Source organism: Tursiops truncatus, chromosome 7, assembly GCF_011762595.2.
Source record: "Tursiops truncatus isolate mTurTru1 chromosome 7, mTurTru1.mat.Y, whole genome shotgun sequence".
Taxonomy (NCBI): domain Eukaryota; kingdom Metazoa; phylum Chordata; class Mammalia; order Artiodactyla; family Delphinidae; genus Tursiops; species Tursiops truncatus.
In genome coordinates this window covers 19542116-19568233 of record NC_047040.1, presented here as the reverse complement: position 1 = coordinate 19568233, position 26118 = coordinate 19542116, and the positions used below count along the sequence as shown (strand labels likewise).

The 26118-nt window shown below is 55.2% G+C and overlaps 1 protein-coding gene across 9 annotated transcripts in view; it reads right to left on the bottom strand.

The window, feature by feature from the left end:
• Nucleotides 1–26118, bottom strand: part of TNS1 (tensin 1) — a 205251-nt gene that overhangs the window by 106874 nt on the left and 72259 nt on the right. For all 9 annotated transcript variants that reach the window (XM_073807274.1, XM_033859781.2, XM_073807276.1 and 6 more), the window contains one exon: nucleotides 8171–8212. In XM_073807274.1, coding sequence (XP_073663375.1) covers nucleotides 8171–8212 — 42 coding nt within the window. The remainder of the gene's footprint in view (nucleotides 1–8170; nucleotides 8213–26118) is intronic.

Genomic DNA, 26118 nt, shown 5'->3' with positions numbered 1-26118 from the left:
GAGAGAACTTCCTGAATGTGAGGGGCTGTGAACCACAGTGTGGATAAGGGAAGCTGCACATCCTTTCCTCAAGTTTTGGGAGGTTTTTTTTTTCCAAAAAAAGACATGCATGCCCTCTCCATGCGTTTACCCACCCCCAGCAGTGTGGGCCTGAGGGGGGGCCGGTCTGCAGAGGCCGAGGTGGCTGGGATGACTGCCTGGAGGTTCACGCAGCAGGACATTTCGGCGGCCTGCAGGGAGGGTGAGCTGGGAAAAAAATGTATCTGTGGGCTGCTGTTTTGGAGGAAGGAAAAGGCAGAGGGCCATAGCGGGTGGGGGGAGGTGCCCAAGCCCTGGACTGGGGGGAGGGGGGCGCAGAATGCAGACTCAGCCTCCAGAGGAACATTCCGTCCAGAAATTCCTCACACCCTCCCTCCTTCCACCCCTCCAGCTCTCTCCACTCTTGCCCCCTGGGAGGCCTGGAATCCGGGCAGTTTTTCAGGACAAAAAGACCCCATGACATCACATCTACTGCCACTAGACAGACAGACTGTGAGGTCAGGGCCGGTGCTGCCGGCCTGTCAAGAGGGGAAGGGAGCTGGCAAAGGAGGCGAGGGGGGGGGGGGGGTGCGGGCTGGGATGTCCTCAGCCCCAGCACCCAGAGCACGATATTCTAGGCTCACTCGTTCTCAAAATAGAACCCGAAGCAGATGAAGAGAGGGAACTGAAAGCCAAAGGGAAGGGCAGGGAAGCACCATTAACAGGGCACTTAGAGGGGGCGTGGCTGGGAGGGCACATAGCAGACCCCACAGCCAGTCGGGGGACCAGCACCTTGGTAACAGCAAAAACACACAGCAGAGGCAGCAGGGAAGCACTGAGTGGAAACGTGGAAAAACTGAGTTTCCGGGGAGGTTGGCGAGCTCCACGTGGGCGCAGGTCAGCTCCTTGCCCCATGTTATTTCCCAGCATCCCCGGAAGGGAAAGCTTCAACACGGAGCGCAAGGGGCTCGAGAGAGGGCTCCGGCAGCCCAGGTCCCGTGAGTGTTTGGGGGAAGTCGCTCCAGGGGCCACATCCTCTCCCAGGCAGGCCAAGGCCACCAGAGTAAAAGAACAGGCTGGATGTGATTAAATGGAACATGACGCCTGATTTTCCCTGCACCCCCAGGGAGGGGACTGGGCAAGCCCACTCCTGTCCTCAGGGCCCCCCACAATTCACCCTGAGGGACCCAGCACCCGACTCCAGGTTGCTGAGGCTAGGCAACTGCGGACTCCCTCCCTCACCCCACCCTGTCCTGCTGGAATATTTCTCACACCCTCCTGCCAGGCTCCCCTCCCCGAGGATGCTGTTCTCCTCCCTCTCTGCCGGGGCACTCAGAGTCTGTGCCTCCCCAGGCCCTTCCTCCACGCCCCTCTGACCGCCCTTGCACAAATCCTCCACCCCATGCTGAGCACCTGCACCGGCCTCGTGTCTGGTCTACCCAGCCCTCCTCCTGGCAGCCGCCTCTCCAGCGAGCCACACCCACCGCTGGCAGCAGACTCCCACTCTCAAAGCCTGCTTTGGGCCACTTCCCCACTCAAGGACCCACAATGGCCCTTAGTGTTTGGCTCGTCAAGTTCAAGTTCCCCAACCTGGCTTCTGGATTCCTCCCTTATCTGGCCGCCTCTTCCTCAGGTAGACTCCACTGCCTTCCCCCCTCCCCTACCTGCAGACTCTGCTCCCATCTCATCACTCCCCACCACCACGCCACACTACTCCCGCCTCCATTCCCACACTCAGGCCCTTCCCACAGGCACCCCAGCCAGGCCCACCAAGGTGATACAAGATTGCCTGGCCCCTCATACCCCCAGCGAGGGCACTGGATTTGCTGTGGCCCCCATCAGGCTTGGTCATTTGCACCAAGGCCCTACCCCTTCTCTGTTCCAGCCCTGCCACCTTCTGGAAGGCCCTCTCTCCTTCCCTCCTCTCTTCCATTGGCTCAAATCTTAACCTGGACTTGGAACAGCAGGCAGACTTCCTCAACCAGCGCAGCACAGACGGACTGCAGCCCACCCTGGGCCCCAAAGCCGCCTCCAGTCAGAACCCCCGAGGAGGGCACTAATTCATTTCCACCGTAGGGTTCTCTCTCTCTCTCCCACACTGAGCAGGGTCCCTGGAGGGCAGGGCCCTTCACCCAACTGGGGCCTCTCCCAGTGGCGGTCAAAGGGGAGGTGGTAAGCACATTCATAGATGCCTTGACCTTCGGGGACCATGTCCCTTCTCAGCCCAGCTTAAGGGCGGGACCTCAGTGGACCCTGAGGACTTCTACCTAAGCTTCCCCCAGGGAGGGAAACTCCCAACTGCACCCTAATAGGCATCAGTGAGTATGTGTTCCAGTGACAGCAACTCCCTTAGACAGCCCCAATGGGCCTTTTTAGGTGTTAGAAAGCTCTTCTTTACATCCAAGTCTCCCCCTCTTTATGAGACCCTCCACCTACGAGGTTCTACTTCGGAGAGCAACAGAAAGGAAGCCAGCTTGTCCTTCAAGACGCTCTCTCTCCCATTCTGCACCGGCCCGTGTTCTCCCTCTCCAGACTAAGCAGTCTAGGTGGTGCACAAACTGGATTTCCAACCTCCCTCATCGCTCTTGGAATCAAGACTCTCTCGGGCTCATTTCTCCTGGCATTGTTCCATTTTCCAGAATCTCCCAAAGATGCCCACCCATGGCCACCTCAGTGCCCTCGGATGAAATGCATCAGGGCTGGGAGTTTGAATGAACTAAAGCAACTTTTGGCCACTCTCCCTGATGGAGAGCCAGATGGCAGCGCCAGGCTGCGGGGCTCCACGTGCTTCTCTGCTGCCTTCTCTTCTTCCATGAGGCAGCGTGACGGCTCCTCGCCCCAGGGGCACCTTGAGAAAGTCATTTGAAAATCTCAGGACCACCACCTCACAACCATTAGGATGGCTACTATAAAAAAAAAGGAAAAAAGAAAAGAAAAAGAAGAGGAGAGGAGAGAAGACAAGACAAGAGAAAAGAAGAGCGTTTTCGCAAAGATGTGGAGAAATTAGAACCTCTGTGCGCTACTGGTGGGAATATAAGATGGTACAGCCGCTGTGGGAAACAGTATGTTCCTCCAAAAAAATCAAAAACAGAATTACTATATAATCCAGCAGTTCAACTTTTGAGTATATATGCAAAGTAACTGAAAGCAGGGACTCGAAGAGATATTTACACACCCATGTTCACAGCAGCATCATTCACAGTAACTAAAACACGGAAATAACCCAGGTGTCCATTGACAGATGAATGAATCCGTAAAATGTGGTATATACACACATTGGAATATTATTCAGCCTTAAAAAGGAAGGACATTCTGACACATGCTACAACGTGGGTGAACCTTGAGGACTTTATGCTAGGTGTAATAAGACAGTCACAAAAGGACAAATATTGTATGAATCCACTTACATGAGGTACTTGAGTAGTCAGATGCACAGAGACAGAAAGTAGAATGGTGGTTAGCAGGGACTGGGGAGTTATTATTTAATGGGTGCAGAGTTTTTCGTTTTACAAGATGAAAAGCCTTCTGGAGGTGGATGGTGGTGGTCGCTGTGCAATGAAATGGATGTGTTTAATCCACTGACTGTGCACTCAAAAATGGTGAAGATGGTAATTTTTATGTTATGTGTATTTTACCATAATTTTTGAAATGAATTAGAGCAAAAAAAAAAAATCCCAGGGCCTCAGTCTCCTCTGCTGGGAAAGAGCAGTATTTGACTAGATGGCCTCCAGTCCTCTCACTCCTATGGCTCTGTGCCTACTGCATCTCCACCTGCCTTCCAGAAGCCCTGGCACTCAGCAGAAAGGAACCTTGCAGCCCCAGCATGAGAACAGTCCTGGCACAAGGCAGGCGTTCAGGAGATGTTTGTTGGTAGGATGGATGGCAGATAGATGGATGGATAGACCTGCCCCTAAATCCCAGGCCCGCTGGCAAATGGAGAAGCTAGCTCATGGCTGGCACTGTTTAGAAGAAGAAATCCAGGAGCAGCCCATTTGGCAATATCGGTTATTTACATCAGCGACAAGTACTAAGGGTATCGGGGAGAAAGCAGGCCCAGGAATCCAAAACCCCAGTCTTGATCCCAGCCCTTGCCACCGCTGCATGGCTGTGCATCAGTCCACTGGCCTTTCTGAGCCCCACTCTGCTCCTCTCCCCAGGAAGGGCTCACACCTGTCCAGACCTCCACACAAGTCGCTGTGGGCTCGGGTTGGCCCGGTGTCAGCGTAAGGGTTCTGAAAACTGCAGCTGCTGTGCAAGCCAGTCACGTTTGTCATTATTATGGTTACGAGTGTGGACCATGCTGAAATCCCAGCGCCCCCTTCACATAGCTCTGTGGCCTTAGGCCTCATCTGTGTTCCTCATCTGAGACATTGGGATAATCACAGCACCTCCCTCATTGCATTACTGTGAAGGATAAATGAGTTTATTTTTGTACAGCTTTCACAGCACAGGTCTGCAAAGAAAGTTCCACACAAGGGTTAACTTTTCGCTATTGCTCTGATTACTATTATAGATGAAACCAACCTGGCGTTCCCATCCCCCATCCACCTCCCCCACCGCAGACTCTCCACCCCACCTGCGACTCAATGGGTTTCGTTCCACAGGACATTTCAAGCATCTGCCACGGGGCTGGCCTGCGGACGAGAAGCAGTGCCCACACGGCTCTCCCCCCACCCCCAGGTCTCCTGGGTGCCAGGTCGTGCGTGCAGAAGGGCTCCTATCTGGCCCACCGGGGTGGCCCCTCCACTTGGCCATCACCCTTGGGAAATTCCGTTTGACTCTTATTTTTCAGAAGTTGAGAAAAGCTGCTTCAGCACTTTCCAAGGATCAGGAGTGTCCACGGCAAACACACCCTCACTCCTCTCCATCTCGCCCCCGCCGATGGACCCCACAGCAGGGAGGTGACCCTAGGAGCCTTCTACCCAAGGCCTTGGGCAACATCTGTTAAGTAAGACGAAAACATGGGTTGAAGATTAAGCCACTCTGCCCTGGCTGGCAGGGCACAGAGGCTGGCAAAAATCCTAGGCCCAGGGATGAGTGGTCCCAATCCCAGGGGGGTAGGACTGAAGTAAGGTGGGTGAGAAGGCCAGAGGGAGAACTGGGGGCATGGAGAAAACTTGACAAACACACAGACACACAGTGTGAAGCAAGAGGGAAGGGGCGGGGAGGCCAGAGACCAGCCCTACAGAGGCTGAAGGCAGGCAGCAAAGGGAAAAGGAAGGAAAAATAAAACCCGCCCTTTCCTGCCCCTTGTGAACCTGCTCAAAGCACTCGCCTGCCTGCCTGCCTGCCTGCCTGCCTGCCATGAGGAAACAGGTGCTGAGTGCTCTCTGGGGGAAGCCAAACTTTCTCCCGGCTTCCCCTGGGCCACTTTCCCTCCCCGGGGACAGCAGCAGAGTTTCCAGCTGGAGGCTGGCCCCCCTAATAGGCCCCCACGGCCCACCAGTAAGGGATAGAGGACAGCTGTCCTATTTATTGAGCACCTAATCTGTGCCGGGCATCTGGCTGAATGCCTTTCTTCCAGCCACTCCACAAACATGCATTGAGCACCTACTATGTGCCAGACAGTGGGGATACAGCAATGAACACAAAGGACAGAAGTCCCTTGTCATCATAGAGTTCACATGCTAAACATGGGGGGAGTCTTTTAAACAAGATAAGCAAGTAAGATGGTGACACATGCTGAGGGGCAAAGAAAGCAGGGAAGGGAGAGAGGGTTGCTGGGGGAAGGGAAATCTGACACTTGGGTAAAGACCTCAAGGAGGGAAAGAGCCTGGCAAGTATCTGCAGGAAAAGCTTTGCAAGTGCAAAGGCCCTGAGGCAGCATCTTCCTGGTATGTTCAAGGACCAGCAAGAAGGCCAGGTAGTTACAGCAGAGTGAGTGAACGAGGGAGTTTCTGAAGATGAGGTCAGAGAGGAAATCTGTCTATTGTGCAGGGTTGTGTAGACCCATGGAAGAACCTGGGCCTTTACTCCAAGTGGTGGGCAGCCACTTGGAGGATTCTGAATACAGATTAATTCAGTGCGTTAATTTGTTCCTTTCATTTTCCTCACAGCCTTATAAGGTAGGTACTATTACTAACTCCCAACCCGCAGAGGGGAAACTGAGGTCCAGAGAGGTTAAGCAATGTGTCCACAGCCACAGACCCGGGGCCTGGGGAGCCGGGATCCAGAGGGAGGTAGTGGAACTCCCTCGCTCTTTGACCACTGCTGGGAGGGGTCAGGTCCTGACTCAGGTGGGGAAACCTCTGGTGTCACAGGCATTCCACCAGCAGATGGCTGATTCAACCTCCGCGAAGATCAGAGCCCCCCTGCCCAGATGGGGCACGTCACAGAGATGGGAAGCTTCCACAGCCTGGCTCAGGCAGGAGTCCCTTCTGGTATCTGACTGCAGTCCCTCCAGCCAGAATGCCAACCTATTCCCTCCTGTTCCAACCCCTGATCCTTCCTCGCCTAAACAAAGTTCACAAGACTCCCGGGGTCAGGCGTCTGGCTTATGCCTGGAGAGCCCTAAACCCCAGAGACCCCCAGACATACTAGACCAGCCAAGGACGTTCTGTTCTCAGCAGTGAAGTGGAAGTTGGGTTGAAATGATGAGACGTAGGCTCGCCACCCCACCCCTCCCCACCCGCCCCCGACGGTGTCCCTCCACAGTCCCAGAGGGATTTCTCCCTGGCAGTTCCAAACCAGGCCTGCACTCTGGCCTCATCCCCACAGCACCCCACTCCCACCCCCTGCTGTTGTCAGATGACCTTCAACTGAGCTCTGCGCGGATAATACTCCACATCTGGAGCGGCACAGCCAGGCAGTGCCGAGGCCCAGAAGGGTTTGAGCCCAGTGAGATTAGGAAAGAGGAGCCGATGCAAGGAAGGCAAAGAGCTAAGCAGAGCCTGGGCTGGGAGGGCAGAGAGCAGGGACACTGTTCTGGGTCCAAAGACAGCTAAGAGTCACAAGTACTTTTGCATACTTTTTTTTTTGCATACTTTATTTCATTCCATCGATGACCCTGAACGGTGGCGGGGGCGGGGGGGGGGGGGGGCGGGCGGTGGGGATATGTGTCAGCACAGAGAAAGCCTTTGGAGCATCCAGTGCAACCCCTCTCTTTGACGGAGAGGGAAACTGAGGTTCAGAAAGAGGGCAGGGACTGGCCCATTGTCATACGGCAAACAGGTGTTGGAGGAGAAAAGGCCAGGAGACCTGAGCGAGATTCCAGTATCCAAGCTGGATACCGCACGGGTGTGCAGATGCCTCCAACTGCCTGGGTCCTGCAGCACCCGTGCCGCCTCCCCCGGACTCCCACCCACATCAGTGTCACCACAGGCACCTCCACACCAGCCAGTCGGATGGTGGTGCCCACAGGGGCCCTCTGTGACGCACCCCACACGCAAACGCACACACAGGCACCTGCACACAGGCAGGCGCTTCCCTCTCCAGGCTCCAGGGCCCCGCCTGCCTCCTGCGCTGGGCTGGGGAGCAAGAGAGACCTCTGAAGGGAAGGAAGGCAGGGAGAGGGCAGGGAGGGACAAATTCCAAATCAGCCCAGCTGGGATCGGTCTGGAGCAGGCCTCTCTCCACAGCCCACAACTCACAGAAGTCCTGCCCCATCCATGCTTTTCCGGAAACCTGATTGGGGGAGAGAGGGAAGAGCGGGGGACGCGGAGAGAAGGCAGAAAAGCAGAGTCAGCGAAGGAGACTGGAGGTGGAACAGGCCACCTGAACGTGAGCAACTGCCCAGGTGTCTGGACTCTTGTGGGTCACGCCATCCTTCCCCCTGCCTCCAGCCAAACGGTACCTGACCAGGGACCGGGCGGGTGGAAGGAGATGCCATTCCCTGGTTCTGTAAGCCCCAGGACAACAGGCACCTGGCCAGGCCTAGAAACAGGCGAGATGTCCTTTTATGGGTTTTTCCAAGGACTTAAGTCTCAAGATTGAAATAGGAGGCCCCGCATCTCATGAAGTCATGAAAGGACCTCATGACTCACTTCCTCCCAGTTCAGCTTCGGCCTCGGGACATGGCCCCTTCCTCATCATTACCTAATGGCCCAGCACCCATGGGGGCTACCAGCATGCTTGGGTCTCAAGCAAGCTGCAGCGGGAGCTGAGGAAAGAGGGGAGGCGGGGCTGGCAGGACAGGGAATGGACTGTCACTCACCACCAGTTCATGGCTGGATGGAGGAACGCAGGGAGCAGCCACCTGTGGGAGGAACAGAGAAAGGGCAAGGTTAGCATCTTCATCCCCACAGAAAACCAGGGCCTCCTGAGACCATTCCGCTCCCCGCCGCCCCGTGCTGGACACCCCTTCCTTCAGTTCACGAACACCGACACTCTCCAGCGGGAGGACCGTGGAGCAACACGGAAAGCTGCTTAGGCAATAACGCTCAGCGGGTGGGGGAGCGGCAGAAGGCAAAAGTGAAAAGCAAGTCCCATTTTTTAAACTCCGTAAAAAAATACGCGGAAAAACTGGAGGTCAAAGCACCAGGGTTAAGGTAATAAGAATAATTTTTTTTTCTTTGCTCTATGTTGTAAATTTCCTACACTATGGTACGATTTGTTTTAATTTTTTCAAAAACTGTGTTTAAGACCTCCAGAAAAGGAAGAGTCACCTCCTCCATTCTCCCAAATGCCAAGGTACCTGACCCAAAGGTCACGGCTGCAGACAACTGGCAAAGTTTCCCAGACCGTGCAGGGAAACAGGCTGGGGAAGGGCCTGTCGACTCTTCCGAAGGCGGCCGCATCGCTAATAGATGTGGAAGGCCTTGCAGAGCGCAAGCACCCTCGGCGGGTGAGCTATGACTGTCATCGTCCTCGGCTTCTTCTCTAATGGGGGAGGGGGGTGGCCATGTGGCCTCAAGACAGAGGGAGAGGGCAGGGAGGGGGCTGGTCTGCTCGCTACCCTGAGATAACACTCCCTCCCCAGGGGCCGGGCAGCCAAACCACTACCCTGACAATTAGCAGGGGCCTTTATCAGAGACTCAATGTGTTCCTTTCTTCTAGCTGGGACACGTTTTTCTTGGAGCTCATACCTCAACCTTGGCTCCAATTCCTGACCCAAACACCAGGCAGGGGGCCCACAGAGGGGACGGCGGGGGAAGCTCTCCCCGCCGCCACCCCCCGCTCCGGGCATGAGGGTGTCTGGACATAAGCCGTGGATCGCCGAAGAGTGGGGGGCTGCCTCCTCAAACAGTAGGCAACCCGGGCCCCCGCCCCAGCCGACAGCCCGGGCTCTATGAACATGGCTGTTCATAGAGGCCTCACCCTCAGCTGGGCCCTTCCTTCACCTGACCCTGTTCTAGCATCTGACCAGCCCCAGAGATCACCCGGCTTGACATACCCGCCTAGAAGGGAACCATACCTGTGGGACAGCCTGCCCCGGGCTTGGAAGGGGTGGAGAGGCTGGGAGTTAGCATCCCTGGGTTCTTGACCCGGCCACACCACAGGCTCCCTGCCTACCTCATTCTCCAGCAAAGAAGCCTGAGCTGAACCTCAGTACCTGTCACCCTGCACTCAGCATTACTCTAGGACTTGGGAGAATCACACATGAAGCCAAAAAAAGAGGAAGGAACAATATCTAACGTATATAATGCATACTGAATGTGCACAGGTATTATTATCGATGCCTTGCCCACGTTAACTCATGCAATCCTTTCAACAACCCAATAAGGTAGGTACTATTATACCTCCGTTTGAGGTGCAGGGGGCACAGAGAAGTTAAACAACTTGTCCAAGGTCACACAGCTGATCAGTGGCCAAGGGTGGGGTGGAGGATGCCAGAAGAACAGGCCAGAAGGGCAGGAAAGTCCGGAGGCGGCTGCAGCCTTCAGGGCACCCTGCCCACCCGACAAGGTCTCAGCCACGGGGACACTGCTATCCCCTAGGCACCTTAAGGGCAGGAGTCCCGCATCCAGCAGTGGCCTCCTGCCTGTCTCCTCCTGCCCCCAGCCCCAAATCCCACTCTGAGGCTTGTGGGTTTCAACCTCATAGGGCCAGGCTCCCAGTGTCTCCTGTCCCTGCTCCTCCTATCACCCATGGGCCCTCAAGCCGGGGTGGGAGCGGGTCAATCCACAGAGCAACGCGCCCTGATCTGCTCCTTTCCTTGGAGCGAGAGCTGGGATGAGGCTGGGAACCTAGATGTGGGATCAGCTGCAAGAGGAGGGCATGCTGCCAGCGACCGCCACGGCCTCCCAGCCACGGGCCAGCCACGGGCCAGCCGCGTCCACCGCCACCGTCTCCACCTGCAATCCACGAGAGTGGGTGTCTAGTCTCCATTCGGGACTGGGACTTGGGGAAGTGAGAGAGGGCGTTACAGACACATTTTGAGGCAAGGGCAGGATGGACAGGTGTCCTCTGAGACAAGAGGGAGAGCTGCTACCCCAGCACCACCCCAAGGCATGGAAAAAATGGGACCTGAGCCCAGGTCCCTTCCCTGTCCCCGCCGAGGACTGAGATCTGAGAGGCAGCTGAGGACCCCCAGTCCGAGGGCCTGATGCCTGGGTGCCCCTCGTGGCCTGCTGCCCCCCAGTGGCCTCCTCCACCCACCACCCACGGCTGTGCATTCCAGGACAGCTGGCCAGCCAGCCCACTAACTTTGTTGTGTGTTTCAGTGTTTCTTGTCTCTTTTTTTTTTTTTTTAAGCAGAGAAATGTTTCCTTAAAAGGTTCTCTCCTTCCCTCCGGCACCCTGGCCCCTGGCCACCCTCTCAGGAGCCTGGAATGTGCCAGGCAGAGCCAGGGCCCCCTGCCACTCTGGCCCGTGCCCTGTGGCCAGCAGTGACCGCTCCCACTGGCCCTGGGGACCCCAGCTAGGAAGCCTCCCTCCGCAGAGGGGGCAGACGCTGGGATGCCAACCATTTGCCTCCCCAGGGCTGGCAGCGTAGGATTTCAGGGCTCAGGCCCAGGAAGTAGGCCTCAGGTAAGCCTCCTCCCCGGGTTTCTCTCCACTACGCATCAGCACCCAGGTCAGCCTTTCCATTCTGAAAACTATAACAGCAATAAAAGTAGCAGCAACATCAAATACTTCCATCGCACTTGCTACAGGGCAGGCCCTGTGCTTTGTACTTGGCGCAAATTAACTCACTCCATTCTCACAACCACCCTGAGCACCTGTTTTATGGATGGGGAGACCAAGGCATAGAGGTTAATCAACTGTCCAGCAGAGAAGGCAGGATGCAAACCCAGCAGTCTGGCTCCAGACAGAGATATGCTCCTGCCCTCTCTGCTGTGTCAACTCTCCTGTAAACACGAATTTCCACAGAGCCATACACAACGAGAGTGGTAACAGGAAGCTTATGGGATGTGCCTATGTGTCTGTTACTGTCCTAAGCCCTTTCCCTGGACTCATTTGATCCTAATAGAAAGTGTATGGGTTGGGACTTCCCTGGTGGTCCAGTGGTTAAGACTCCACACTCCCAATGCAGGGGGCCCGGGTTCGATCCCTGGTCAGGGAACTAGATCCCACATGCCGCAACTAAAATATCCCGCGTGCGGCAACGAAGGTCCCGTGTGCTGCAACTAAGACTCGGCGCAGCCAAATAAATAAATATATATTTTTAAAATGTATGGGTTATACATTTGGGTTATTATCTCCATTTCACAGAGGAAGAAACGAAGGCACAGAAAGGGTAACAACATGCCCAAGGCCACTGCAGCAGAACAGTGCGGCTCCGCAATTAGAGAGCCGGGGATGCCGGGATGTGAGTGTTAACAGGCCCGATCGAGGCCAATGCCTGGCATTTAGCAGCCCCCCACTACTAATATTTTCTGAATTTCAAAGGTCCCCAGGCACAGTGCCAACAACAGGGCACAGCCTTGGAGACTCCCCCAGGACAGGAGGGTCTAAAGCACCAGTCAGCAGGCAGCCCAAGCAAAGAGCTCTCTGCACAGCCTGGTCCCTGTCCTTCTCCCCACCATCATTCTGTGCCCATCCCCCTCGTCCAGGACCCAAAGCCACACGCAAGGGGTAGGTTCCTCTCAGTCCTTGGGACACACCTGGCTCTGTTCTTCACCAGGGGCTCTGTTTATACTGTTCCCTCTGCCCGGATGTTCTTAGCCCAGCTCTCTGCATAGCTGGGTCCTTCCTCTCCTTCTGGCTTTGGCTTAAATGCCACCACCCCAGAGAGAGGCCCTCTCTGACTCCCTTAAGTTACACACACACACACACACACACACACACACACACACACACACACAGAGAGAGAGAGAGAGAGAGAGATTACACAGAGATATTCTCTCTCCTGAACTCCTATGTCTTCCTTCACAGACCTAATTACAATTTGTAATAATAGATGTGTTTATTTTCTTGTCTATAATCTGTTTCCCCCTCTAGAAATCAAATGCCATGAGGGCAGGGAGCATGTCTTGTTCATCACGCTGCTCCCAGCACACAGTAGGTACACACAAAAGATTTGTGGAAAGATGAAAGAAACTCAAGTTCTGAGGAAAGGAAGCACCTGTCACCACCAGTGGTAAAATCACTGCCATTAGTTAAGCACCTGCTATGAGCAGGGGAGTTAATCCTACCATATGCCTATGTCTCTGAGACCCTCCAACACTGCAGAGTCAGTAATATTGCTCCCATTTTACAGGTGAAGAAATGGAGGCTCGAAGAGGTGATAACACTTATCCAGGGTCAATCAGCTGGCAAGGGGAGAGCTGTAGGTGAAAACCCAACCCGCCTCCCACTGCCCCCATCACCTCACTACCTGATGAGTGGCAGGGCCTGGTCCCCAACTGGGTGACACTCCCATCCTCCAGTCTCAGGATTGGTTACATGAAATCCCAGCCCTCCAGAGAGGCTTCCCACACCCACATCCACCTGGCCCCCAGGACTGGAGGACAGCCTTGGTCTCAGCCTAAACTAGAACCACTTGAGCCTCTGAATCGAGCATTTCATATAATCCTGAGCAGAAAAGGGTTTTTCCCCCTATGTCTTGCTAGTCCCTTTTTTTTAATGCACATAAAAATAAAATGCACATAACATAAAATTTACCATTTTAACCATTTCTAAGTGTAACTCAGTGGCACTGTATAACAATACTGTATAATCATCTCCACTATCCATTTCCAGAACATTTTAATTATCCCAAACAGAAACCCGACACCCATTAAACAATAATTCCCCTATCTCCCCTAATAACCTCTAATCGACTTTCTGTCTCTATGAATATGCCTATTCTAGGTATCTCATACAAAAGGAATCATACAATATTTGCCTTTTTGTCTCTGGCTTTTTTCGCTAAATGTTATGAGCTGAATTGTATACTCCAAAATTCTTGTGTTGACGTCCTAACCCCCAATACCTCAGAATACGACTGAATACAACACTTGGGTTGTTTCCAGAGAAGTTCTTGCTGACACCTGCTACACGTCACTGTCCCAACAACTGCAGGCACCCACCTCGAATGACACCAGAAGACACATGGAAAGGAAGGAAACTGGGGTTTTCAGAGCACCCACTCTTGGCCTATAAAGAGGTAACTAAGTTAAAATGAGGCCATTAAGGTGGGCCCTAATCCAATATGACTGGTGTCCTTACAAAAAGAGATCAGGACCCACAGAGAGTCACTAGGGGTACACGCACAAAGGGAGGACCCTGTGAGGACACAAGGAGGAGGTGGCCGTCTACAAGCCAAGGAGAGAGACCTCAGAGGAAACCAAACCTGCCAGCACCTTGATCTTGGACCTCCAGCCTCCAGAATTGTGAGAAAATTAATTTCTGTTGTTTAAAGCACTGAGTGTGTGGTATTTTGTTATGGTAGACCCAGCAAACTAACACGCTTGGCATAATGTTTTCAAGACTCATTCATGTTGTAGCATGTATCAGAGTTGCATTGCATTTTGAGGCTGAATACTATTCCATCATATGAATATACCACATTGTGTTTATCCATCCATCTGTGGATGGACACTTGGGCTGTTTCCAGAGAAGTCCTTGCTGACACCTGCTACACGTCCCTGTCCCAACAACTCCAGGCACCTACCTCGAATGACACCAGAAGATACGTGGAAAGGAAGGAAACTGGGGTTTGCAGAGCACCCACTCTTGGCCACTGAGCTGGCTGCTTTATATACGTTATTTTATTTAATCTTGTTGACAAGTTTTTGAGGTAAATAGGCTCAGAGAATTTAAGCAACTTGCCCAAAGCCGAACAGCTAGAAGTAGTAGTATTGGCAGAAGTATAAACGGTAGTTGCCAAAGTTTTCTGCACACTCACTGTGTGCCTGGCACGGTTCTAAGCCCTTGTGTACATTATCCCTTCACCCTTCACGACCCCCTTGAGGTAGGTTATTAGCATCCTCATCTTACAGGATGTCAGGCAGCCCTTCAACAATCCTGTGAGATCCAAGATGACACATCTATCAAGTGACAGTGCCAGGACTGATACCCGAATCAGCCTGACTCCAATACCTGCTCTTCCCAGCACGCCACACTGTCCCCATGGCCGGGTGAGGCCCCCACTTGTGAGAGCACAGAGAGAGCTCGGGGGGCCCAGGCAGGCTCCACGGAGGAGGGCGTACCCGAGCCAGTCCTCCAGGATGCCTTGCTTCTGTTTGTCTACTGTGTGTCTCACCGACTCCCCCGCAAGCCCCATGAGGGCAGGAAGCACATGGGTCATTTGCATCGAGAAGCTCTGCGGCTCTGCTCAGAGCCTGGAGCTCACTAGGTCCATGGATAAGGTTTTGAAGGTGGAGATGGGAAAAGGGCTTTTCAGGTGGAAATAACCACACAAACAAGGCATGGAGGTGGGAAGGCTTTCCATGTCAAAAGAATCCCCTTTGGCTGGGACACAGAGTGGGGGAAGGGAAGAGACAGCACCGAGGGGCACGTGTTAGGAGATGAGGGAGGCAGACTGGCCAAAAAGTCTCTTTCCAGGCTGGACGATGGGCAACTCTGAATGCCCAGCAGAGGAGTTAAGACTTTTAGCTGCCAGCACTGGGGAGCCACTGAAGGTGCCTGAGTAGGAGAGGGACCAGGGGGAGGTGAAGGACGGGGAGCTTAAGGCAAGCAGGAGATGTACAGTAACACTAATAGTAATGGGGGAAGGAGCAAGGGGGGAAGAGCCCCAAAGCCTAGAGACAAGGGGCCATCAGGCACCCTGAAACCTGCAGGTCCTCATCCCCACCTCATTTGAACCGACGCTCCCTCCAACCTCTACTTCTCTCCCCCACCCAAAACATGGGAGGGCACCACTCCCCTTCCTGCCCTTCACAGAGCCAGGGATCCTGCCCTCAGCTCTGTCTGCTGCTCGCCCTCTGGGACCCACTTGAGGAACCTGTAACCAGGACGGCAGCCATCCTCTGAGCCCTGGCCACTCAGGAGACACCAGAGGGGTCAAGAATGATGGAGACAATGATCCCAGGGGGATCCAGCCCGCATGCCCCATGACTGAGGACACAGACGACTCCCCGTCTGTGGACAGCCCAGCACCTCAGAGGTCACATTATGAGTCCAGTGGGCTCTATCAAGAAAGACCCAGTCGGCCCCTGCCAGCGAGGCAAGGGCAGGCTGGGAGGCCCAGCCTAGTGGACCAGGGCGTGGCTTGGAAGCCGGGGTGAGCAGTGCACCCCTCCAGGACCTGAGGGTGCTCACGGTCAGGCAGCTACGAAATGCCCTGGCCATGGGGGTGGGGGGCGGGGACTGGGCCAGTACAAGGCCCGGGGTGAAAGGGGCAGAGTCACAGCATGGCTTGAAGACACTGGCCTCCCAGACTGAGCCTCAAGCCCTGGGCAGGGGGGTCCCGGGGAGGAAGGGGCCACTGGCCCAGCTCTATCTCCTCCCCAGGCCTGCGCCCTCCCCTCCAGGCCACCCATCCTCACCAGAGCTTGGTCCCGACCTGCTCGGCTGTTTCCTTCCCTTATATAGAGTTCTGCTCGGGACCGGGAAAGGAACTGCGTCAAGTTCCTGGAGGCAAGAAGGGGCCTGTTCCCAGGGACACCTAGAGCTGAGGGGCGGGGAGCCATGCCCCAGCCCAGAGTCCCCTCCGGGGCCAGGGAGCCAGCCAGGGGCAAGGAGGGGGCCTGGCCCTTTCCCCAAAGCCAGCAGTCTCTGACTCAGAACCCAAGCAGACAAGACACAGGGATGACCCAGACAGCCGACGCTGGTCACTGCCCCCAGAGCCCCAGTCCCACCCCCTCCCCCAAATCCTCCTCTGCCAGGCTCCTCTTGGACCACTGACCCAATCAACCCGCCCCCACAGCTCCAGCAGCTCTCCGGTAGCCCAACCCTCCGTCTTATCTCGGGAGCCTTTCCTCAGGCCCCACTCACTGGCCGCCCCAGCTTCTGCCAGCCTCCAGGCCCTGTAACACACTCAAGATGAGGCTCTCCAGAGAGAGAAGTTTCTAGCCACACCCACACACAGCAGCCCTGACCTGCACAGCCCAACGCCATCCAAGGGGAAGGCCGGGTGTGCCTGACCCTCTTGAGCCCACTGGACTGTGATATTTCAGAGCAGATATTTCCCAAGAAGGTTCCGGCAGCAGCAAAGCAGGTGGGGCAGGCCTAGCAGCAGGCCCTGCCCTCTGCAGCCGGTCCCCTTCAGAGCTTACCCGAAGGATGGCATAAGATAGCACCCAGATCGCCGGATGCCTAGCTGGTGGCAGGACATCTTCTCTGAAGATCTGCCCGCCCTGGAACCCAAGCTGGGGCCCCAAGGGCCCAGCTCAGGGGCCACACTGGCCCACACCCAAAGTCAGTGACCCTGGGAGGGCTGAGGTTCCACGCCAGGCCAGACTTCTCATGAGCAGAAAATTAGAGAAGATGAGTCCAGCAAACAGGTACCAAGTGCCTCCTAGGCGCCAGGCCCTGGGAGCACAAGAGGGGAGCCAGGGGTCGGCAGTGACAAGCGTGGGGCATGCGGGGCCACAGGCACAGCTGGGCCCAGGGCTTGACACTGGTCAGCATCCTGCACTCACAGCCCTGTCCCCACTCTGCCTCCTCCTGGGCTCCCTCGTGGCTACTGACGACCACCCAACTTCCGGGCCACCCAAGGTTGTTCAGCCCGAACCTGAGGGTTGGCTGCACTCCTCCTACACCGCCCCCCAACCAAGCCTGGTCAACTCCTCCCCCCAAATGTCTCTCCAAGCCACCCCCTCACCCCTAGTCTCTTTCATCGTGGAGATTCTTACAACGGCCTCCTGGCACAGGCCTCCCTGCCCTCAGTCCAGTCCTCTAAGCCACTCTCCGCTTGGCAGCCAGAGAACTATTTCTACAAGGCATCGCCGTTAATGCCACTCCTCTGCCTGAAGTCCTTCCATGGCTCCCGGCTCCATGGGATAAAGTCCAGATGCCCTAATATGGTCCTCACGGCCCTTCGAGACCTGGCTGTGTCTCTCTTTCCAGTCCCATTCCTCACCTCTCTGCCTCGAAGCCCGTGCTCCAGGCAGAGAACGCCACTGTCAAGTCTGTTTGGTTTTTTTCCATATGGTACACTGTGAGGGAGGGGTTACCAGCCCATTTTACAGATGGGGAAACGAGGTGCTGAGAGGTAATGTGCTTAGCCTGAGGTCATACAACCAGTAGGTAATGGAACCAGAGTTCCAACCTGGCAGCACCCCAAGCCTCAGCTCCGCCCAGGACCATAGCACCTTGCCCAGTCGGGGGTCAAAGGTAGAGATTCATGGGGGGCATAGCCTCTGAGGTGGGTGGGCCGGGGAGATGTCTGGGCCAGGGGTGGGGGTGGGGGGTGGCAGAAGAAGAGACCAAAGTGAAAAGAGGCTCTGAGCTGGGGTCAGGAGCAGAGGAGTGAGGTTACCGAGAGCAGTACAAGGGGATATAAGAAGACTGAGGAGAAATCAGCCACCACTGAGGGACCCAGCCTGGAGGACTCAGAGGAAGCAGGGCCTCTGTTATATAAGTGGAGGCACTGAACAGGGAGTTGGAAATGCAGACTTCAAGGTTACCTTCTAAGATCTAAAGAGCAGGGAAAACCCCAGCCCTTCCTCCCTGCCTGGAGAAGGGCCATTCGTTCTAAAGCAGGTGGGTTGGATGACACGGCCTCCAGCAGAGAAAACATCGTTTCTAGGAAGCTCCTAGAAGAATCTGGTGAAGGAAAGGGCTGCGGTCTGTAGTCAAGGTTCTAGTGGAACTGGGGACAGAGGGGAGGTGATGGGCACAGAAGCAAGACCAGGCATTCCTTCAACAACAGTGACTGAGGGCCCTTTGGTGCCACTTTCCCAGCTATGGAGACAGAGAGGAGTAAGAATGGCCTGGTCCAGGAGGGGAACCTGTGGCCCAGTGGAGGAGACAGGCATGTAAACAGAGAATTATAAAGAGCTCAGTAACTGCTATAACGGAGGTATGAAGAGGGCTATGACTTCACTGGGATTCAAGTCCATCTGTTTTTCCAGAAATTACACCCAGAGGGAGACTGCCCCATCCTCTCACTCCCCATGAGGGTTTCTGACCTTAGATGAAAACTTTAAGGGAAAAAAGCCTTTGACCCTAAGCTGTGCTAAAACAGTAAGGCAGGAAGGATGCATGGGAAACAAATTTAAGAGCAAGGGGGAAACCCAAGAAGCCAGAGGGTTCTGGGACTGCCAAGGAGCACACCAGGGGCCCTGGTGGAGGAGGCTGGGGCAGGGGGGTGGAGGAGAAGACGGGCTGAGCGAGGTCCCAGACTGAGAATTCCAGGGCTAGGGGCCACCCTCAAACCCACACAGACATCAGAGGTTCCTCTTGCTTTCTTAAACCTGGCCACAGTCAGCTCTCAGGGCAGGGCAATGGCCTGCAGCTCTCTCTCCCTTCCACATCTGCAAGAGGCCTTGCAAACCACAGGTGTTCACGGCTCTGTTTCCTAATCTCAAAGATACCATTGATTGTCTGGGGCACCATCAACTGGACAAGAACTTTTGAGGAGGAAATGCTACCCGAAATGTATTGTACACTTCAACCGTAAGATGCATCCCAAGTTCAGAAATATTAAAATGGGGGCGGGGGGGCGGGAAGAAGACACCTTGGATTTGAAGAAATTCCCTAAAGTTTTTTTGGTTCTTCAGCTCCCTATGCTGCCTGCATCACTGTCCTATGCCGATGCTATCAGGAAGGCCTTCCTGATGCCTACCTACCTCCTTTTTTAAAGATTTAAGGCTTGCCAAAAGAAAAGCAAACAGGAGAAAACTTCTGTATTCTCAAAGTCCATGTGTGCTCTTGAGTTCCCTAGACCCCTAAAGGTCATTTTGTCTCATCACCGGACTCCAAACCGCTCTGAACCTAACCCAAACATGGTAACTGGGAGCGGGTTCAATTCTGATAGATCACAACACCTTCTGCTTGTGGACCCTCATTTCCAAATTCCTGAACACACTGAGGGATCATGAGTTTCCAACCAAAAGACAAGAGATAGGATTAGAAAAGCCCTGGACTAGGTTAGGCCTGGGCTCAAATACCCATTTGCCATAGACCGGCTATTGAGACCTTATTGAACCTCCCCGAGTCTCAGTTTCCTCATCTGTAAACTGGGGATAATGAGACCTACTTTGCAGAGTGGTTGGGAGGACAAAATAAAGTTGACTGAGATGACATGAGTAAAAATGTCTGGAACACAGCACATGCTTGGGAAACGTCAGCTCCCTTCTATCTGAGCCGGATGCAGTTCTTGCAACTCTCCATGCCTCAGCGCCTTCATTTACAGGGTCGCAAACTGTACGGGGCATACTGTGTGCATTTGATGTGTCTCAACTCATGCAATCCTCACTTGAACGCTGTGAGGTAGGTTCTATTCATATGCCCACTTTACAGAGGAAAAAACTGAGGAACAATAACAGAATGAGAGGAAGGTCCTGTCTGCCTTAAGTCAGAGCTCGGAGCAGTATAATACAATGCAAAAGATTCCCATCAAAGCAATTCACCTTCTTTTCTTTGGAGCTTTCGACTCTTAGGTGGCCTAAGCTTCAATTATCTGAAAATTCACTCATGTAGAAAACTCCTGGGCCACAGATGGCAGCGACAGGAGGAGTTAGTGTGACTGTTCCGCACGATTAGCGCCTGTCAAGGGCTGGTGTTCTGGAACCCCATCTGTTCTGATGGACTGCACCAGGAGCCCCAGGAGCAGGAGGTCCCCAGGGCAGGGCAGGCCAAGCCCAGCTCCATGGAGCTCCTTTAAATCCATCTGTAGCTGAGTCGCAGGAAGCCCCCTCTCGCTCCCAATTAGCCAGCCGCAGAGACTTGAAGCCAGGCCAGCACTGAAGGCCAGCGGAGGCCTGGCTGTCACCGGCATTGTTCAGCTCCATCTGACGCATATCCACCCCTCTGCAACGTTTCCTTGTTCCCCGGGAGGCCCTCCAAGATGCACACATCCGAAACCAGGTCTGGAGGGAAGAGGGGGTGGAGGGAGAGGCAACGGAAGACCTGGCTTTATCTGGCTGGGAAAACAGGCAGATTTTAACTGGACAGGAGAGAGAGCTCACATCAGATAGAGGCCCAGTGACCCAGAGACACGGCACACACACAGCTCAGACGCCCCGAGGCACACGCAGAGCGTGTGCGCGCGCACACACACACCACAGGACCACTGCCAGGTGCAGATGCAAAGTCACTCCCTGGCGCTCCCTCCCCGCCCCGCCCCAAGCACAGCCGCACAGACGGGAACACAGCAGCACGGCCAGCACACCTACTAGCAGGGGCAGTCTGCATGGCCCTGAGCTCAGCTGATTTCAGAATGCCAGAGGGGGAAATGACCCATGTGGGCAGACAGTGGAGAGGGGAGAGCATGAACCAGCAGAGGTGGGGGATGTGAGGTGCCCACAGGAGCCTGACCACCCACTGCAGCCGGACAAGTGACAAATTCCCCTTGGACTCGCCCGGGCCACCTGAGCCTTGCCCATCCTTCTGCTAGAGCAGGTGAGGGGGTAAGGCACACAGACGGAAGCTGGGTAGGAGGTGGCAGAAACAGGATGGCATGTGCACAAACGATGGGGCAGATCTAATTGGAGGATAAGCATCCTGAAAATGATGGGATAAAGGCACAGAAGCAGGAATTTTAGAGGTGGAGGTGGTGAGAAGCAAAACAGAGTTTAGGGTTTGTGGGACAACCATTTTATTTGAATACCTACCATGTACTGTGTACTTCAGACATAGTACCACATTTAACCCGTTCAACAATATGCACAACAGGCAATACTCCCTTTTCCCAGATGAGGCCACTGAAACTCAACAAGAAAAGTAAGTTGCCCAAGACCACTCGGTTATGAGCAGTTGAGCTGGGACTCAAACCCAGGACAGTCAGAATACAAAATCTATACTCCTTCAGGCAATCCAAGTCACTAGGGCGCTTAGAGGACAAAACAGGGCAGCTATGGGGCTGAGGGGGGGTGGAGGTACAGATGGGGGGAGGGGCTGGGACTGGACTCCCAACTCCTAAGGAGGGCAGTGGCAGCAAAGCTCAGGCTGCCGCCGTGACTCAGTGGCTTGGCCTCCAGGGAGCATTTCCGGAGCCCCAGACAGCTCTGTACAGTCTAAGAGCCACCTGCCCGGCAGAGACACTGAGCCATTACTCACAACTGTTACTCACTCCTCTCTGCACGTCCACTGCTCAGCACATCACTTACTCCCACTCCGTCCCCTAAGCGTGGCCAAGGGGGAGCTGGCAGATCTGCCCAGTTCCCTCCCTCACTTCAGCAGCTCAAATCCTGCCAGCACATCCCCACCTGAGTCACTGGGACAGAGACCCAGAAACTCTGGCCCATTCAACTCTGACAGCTGTTGCCCTCCGCTCTGTTCTAAGAAATGGAGCTGGAGGAGAGGTCACCGAGCAAAGAATCTTCCAGTCCCAGGGCTGGAAGGGACCTCCTCAGCGTCTCAGCAGGCTTCCCAGTAGATGCGTAAAGACGCTCCAGGGCCCCCACGTCCATGGTGGACAACTCTTCCAAGAGCCCCAAGAGCAAGAGCCTCTCTGTTCAGAAAGATCCATGGACTTGCAGAACTCCATCACTGATTAGAACGCAAGAACTCTCCTAACTCCACCTTTTCATCTCACAAACGAGGAAACTGAAGCCCAGAGAGGGGAAGTGCTTTTCCCAACGTCACTCAGTGCCAAAGGGGGACTAGAAACAGGCCACCCGACCCCCCTGCCACCAGTCCCTCCAGCTAATCCCCTCCCCCTGCCCCAAGTCAGGGAAGAGCACTGAGGTCTACCCTCACTCTCCCGTGCTGCAAAGCAGCTCTCATTCCACAACACGGGCGGTGGCAGAGCTGAAGGCGAGCTGAAGGGGGAAGAAAGGAGTTGCAGCCAGATGATGGTTAGTATAGAGTAATCACTTTCTAACACTGAAGGGGCATCAGAAACAGTCTGCCCAGGAAGCAGGGAGATGGACCACAGGCCTTCTGAAGCTAAAAGGCCAGGCCCTCTGGCAAGAGATGATGGAAGGAATTCCTGGGGTCCCAGCTGGGGACTAGGGAGAGTCCTGGCCTCCTCTCTGCTCACCTCTCCTCCCCCACCCCTCGCCCTGGCTCGCCCCTGTCTCCCAGGGCTCCAGCCTGGAATCCAGGCCTGGCTGCTGCCTCCGCTCCCACGCTCAGCTCGGCTCAGCTGGCCACAGCAGAGGCAGCACCACGTGTGGTGTCCGAGGAGGCAGCTCATGAGGCCCCGAGGACTCTTCAAAGCCCCCCCCTATCGCTAGCGCTCTCCCAGCCCGCTCTGCGCAGCCGCTCTCATCCCTGCCAAGAAGCCCCTGCCCGGCTCTCTCCCTCTGCATCCACAACGATAATAACCATAGCAGTAATAATAACCAAAGGTCATGCGGTATGTCCAGAAGACACGGCTCTTTCTGGTTCCCACATTTTACAGCGGAATAAACTCAAGCACCGGCAGGTTAGGTAAGTTGCCGGCAGTCACACAGCCTGCGAGGGGTGGGGTCAGGATTCAAACCCAGACAGCGTGGCTGCAGAGTCTGTGATCGTGACCCCCCGTGCCACACTGCCCTTGTGATGGGACCTCACTCCGGGAAGTTAAAGCTCCTGAAATCTCCGCTCCCTCATCCATGCAGTTGCTGAGCACCTGGCCTCTGCAACACTCAACATTCCTCTTGGCTACGGACGGGCAGCCCCTGTCCAGGCACTAACCAGACCACTTACAATCAGGCTCGGCACCCCCCCCCCTCCGCACTGACCAGGGGACACCCTTGTGCATGCATTCATTCAACAAATAGTAAGCACCTACTGGGTGCCGGGCAGGTGCTGAAGGACAGCCCCCTGAAGGAGTCCCTTGATTCCTTAGAAATGGGAGCTGCCCGCGGTCTACCCTCACTCCCGCCTGCTGCAGTCGTCCATCCCTTCATGTGTGAAGCCTTGCCGAGGAGGGCTCTCTTCTGTCCTGAAAGATCTTCCAGGAAGGAGATCTCAGTGCATCTCCAACCTCCTGATCCAGGAGAGGAGGACAGCACGGGGTAAGGAAGCCCAGAGGCACGAAGGGACTCAGGAGAGGGTTCCCCAGCCCAGGGACTCCAGGAGATTGGACTTGTGGCCTGTCCCCGGTCTCCCTGGCTCAGGACAGCCTTCACAGCTACCCAAATCACCTTCCTAAATAAAACCCTCTTTGTGTTTCTTCTACGTGAAGGCCCTCTGCTGTTTCCCTCTCCCAGAAAATCCCCCGCAGCCGGACCCCAAGCAACACCTCCAGGCTCCCACAAAGCCAGCCTTTCCCATACAAACCACTTTCTGTGGGCTTGGCCTGTGGCAGACACTGAGCTTCACAAGTAGGCACTTGACAAGTACAATCTCATTTCATCCCACCAGAACTCTGTAAGATTGCATATTAACCCCATTTTACAGATGCAGACACTGAGGCTCAGCCCAAGGTCATACAGCTAGTAAGCAGCAGAGGTGGGAGGGACACCTAAGCCTGTCCGACTCTGACACAGGCCTGGAGCCATTATTTTATCCATCGTTACATGCGTGCCACTGCGCCTTTGTGCGTGCCTTCCCCTGTGCCTGAAGAAGCCTTTGTCCCTGCTCCTTCCTGCCGAACTCCTTCTCAACCTTCAAAACCCATCTCAAATGGCACCTCTTCTCCAAAGTCTTCTCCATTCCACCAGCTCGTGTGCACTCCTTCCTGCTTGATGCCCCCACTGCATGTTGCAGAAACCCTCTGTCTACTCCCCTTTGTTTCCTACTAGACCATGTCTCCTTGGCCTTCCCAGCCCCACATATACCCCTGGCACCTTGCGTGGTAGAGGGTAGATGCCCAAAAAGGCTTTTAAGTGTGCCCAGCTGCACTCAGCCGCTGCCACATGGCCCTGACAGTGGGTGTCCAGGCACGGCCCCAGCCCAAGGAGCTGACCCCCAATCCCAAGCAGGCATCTAGTGCCCCCTAGTCACAGCCAACACCCCAGCCCATGTCACCCTGGGTGGGGGCAACTCCCCGTGCTTCCCCCTTCCTGGCCTGGTGGCCCCTCTCTGCTCTACCAGCTCGTCGTTTCTGGGAGTCTCAGCTGGTGATTAGGGCCCTAATCAGCAGGACTTCCTGCCAGTGATTGCCAGAGGTGGGGGGGCGGGGTGGGGAGGGAAGCAAGGTCAGTGCAAGGTGAAGTTCACAGCCTGGGACCGGGGGAGGCCCCGGCAGGGAAATGGACTCGCAGATTCTTCCAGCCCAGCGTCTCTCCAGCCCTCCATCCTACAGGTGAGGACAGCAGGCCCAGCAAGGGAAGGGATTGGTCCAGAGTCCAGGGACAGAGCAGGAGCCCTGCTCTCCCACTGCCCTAGGCCACAGGGACCCCAGGGCAGAAACCCTCCCTTATGCATCCCCTGAAGCCCTCTGTCTGCCCCTGGGCAACGCCCCCCTAGCAACAAGCCCCATGCTGAACCCACAGGCTGCTCCGCATAAAGGGTTGTCGGAGACCAGTTGACTACTCAGGTCTGGTCAAGGTCAAGGGTCAAAGGTAAGCCCCTCCTCTAGATGGGCAATGGCCTAGCAATGGGGCAGAGGTGAGCAGGGGCTGAGGAAGGGAAGCGAGATAGGGTCCGGCTGAGCTCAGGAACCCTTTGCAGCTGTCATCACCATCAGCCCAAGCCCATTCTTTCTCCAAAAAAAAAAAAGCTTAATGCCTTTTACAGTTGCAATTGGGCTGACCAGGGGTCCGGAAATGGAGCTCACACCCCCAACCCGGAGCAACCTCAGCCTTCCTGGGTGGGAACCAGGGCTAGGTGGAGGGTGTAGCTTGGCAGGCCTTGAGGGCTGACCCCTACTAACGAGGAACATCAGGGGCACCAGAAAGCAGAGGCCTCAGATGGTGAGGGAGTGTGGCCAAGAGCCTGCCCCTGCCACCACGGGGTCAAAGCTCCCAGCTCTGAGGCATGCAGGAAAGGCTGGGCATGGTTCTCCCCCACCTCCTACCAATAAGGGACTAAACTAAAGTTGCAGCAAGAGGGATGCAGGTTAGGACTTCCCTGGTGGCGCAGTGGTTAAGAATCCACCTGCCAATGCAGGGCACACGGGTTCGAGCCCTGGTCCGGGAAGATCCCACATGCCGCAGAGCAACGAAGCCCGTGCGCCACAACTACTGAGCCTGCGCTCTGCAGCCAACGAGCCACAACTACTGAGCCTACGAACTACAGCTACTGAAGCCCACGCGCCTAGAGCCTGTGCTCCTCAACAAGAGAAACCACCACAATGAGAAGCCCGTGCACCGCAGCGAAGAGTAGCCCCCGCTCGCCGCAACTAGAGAAAGCCCGCACGCAACAACAAAGACCCAACACAGCCAAAAGTTAAAAGAAATTTAAAAGAGGGATGCAGGTTAGACTTCAGAGAGACCTAGAGGGTATAAGACACAGCAACTTGCAGCATTATTGGGGGAATCTCACTTTCAAATATAGTTGCTACCCCTATGGGTATAGTCCATGGTCAAGAGTAGCTTGCCCAGAGGTCAAGAGTGGCCTGCCTGGAGGCCAGGCCACATCCTTGCTGGGCCTGGGAGTCTCTGATTCAGTGACTCTCATCAAGGAATGGATGGGATCCAAGAAGGGGAGCCTGGGCTGGTTTATAATAATGCATCTTGTCTACTGTGATGGCAGCTTTCTCAGAGTTCTCCATAAACACAGCTCCCTTCCCTGGGCAGAGAAGGCCTCGAGAGGTCCCCTTATCTCCCCACCAGCCCCCAGTCACAGAGAGAGACA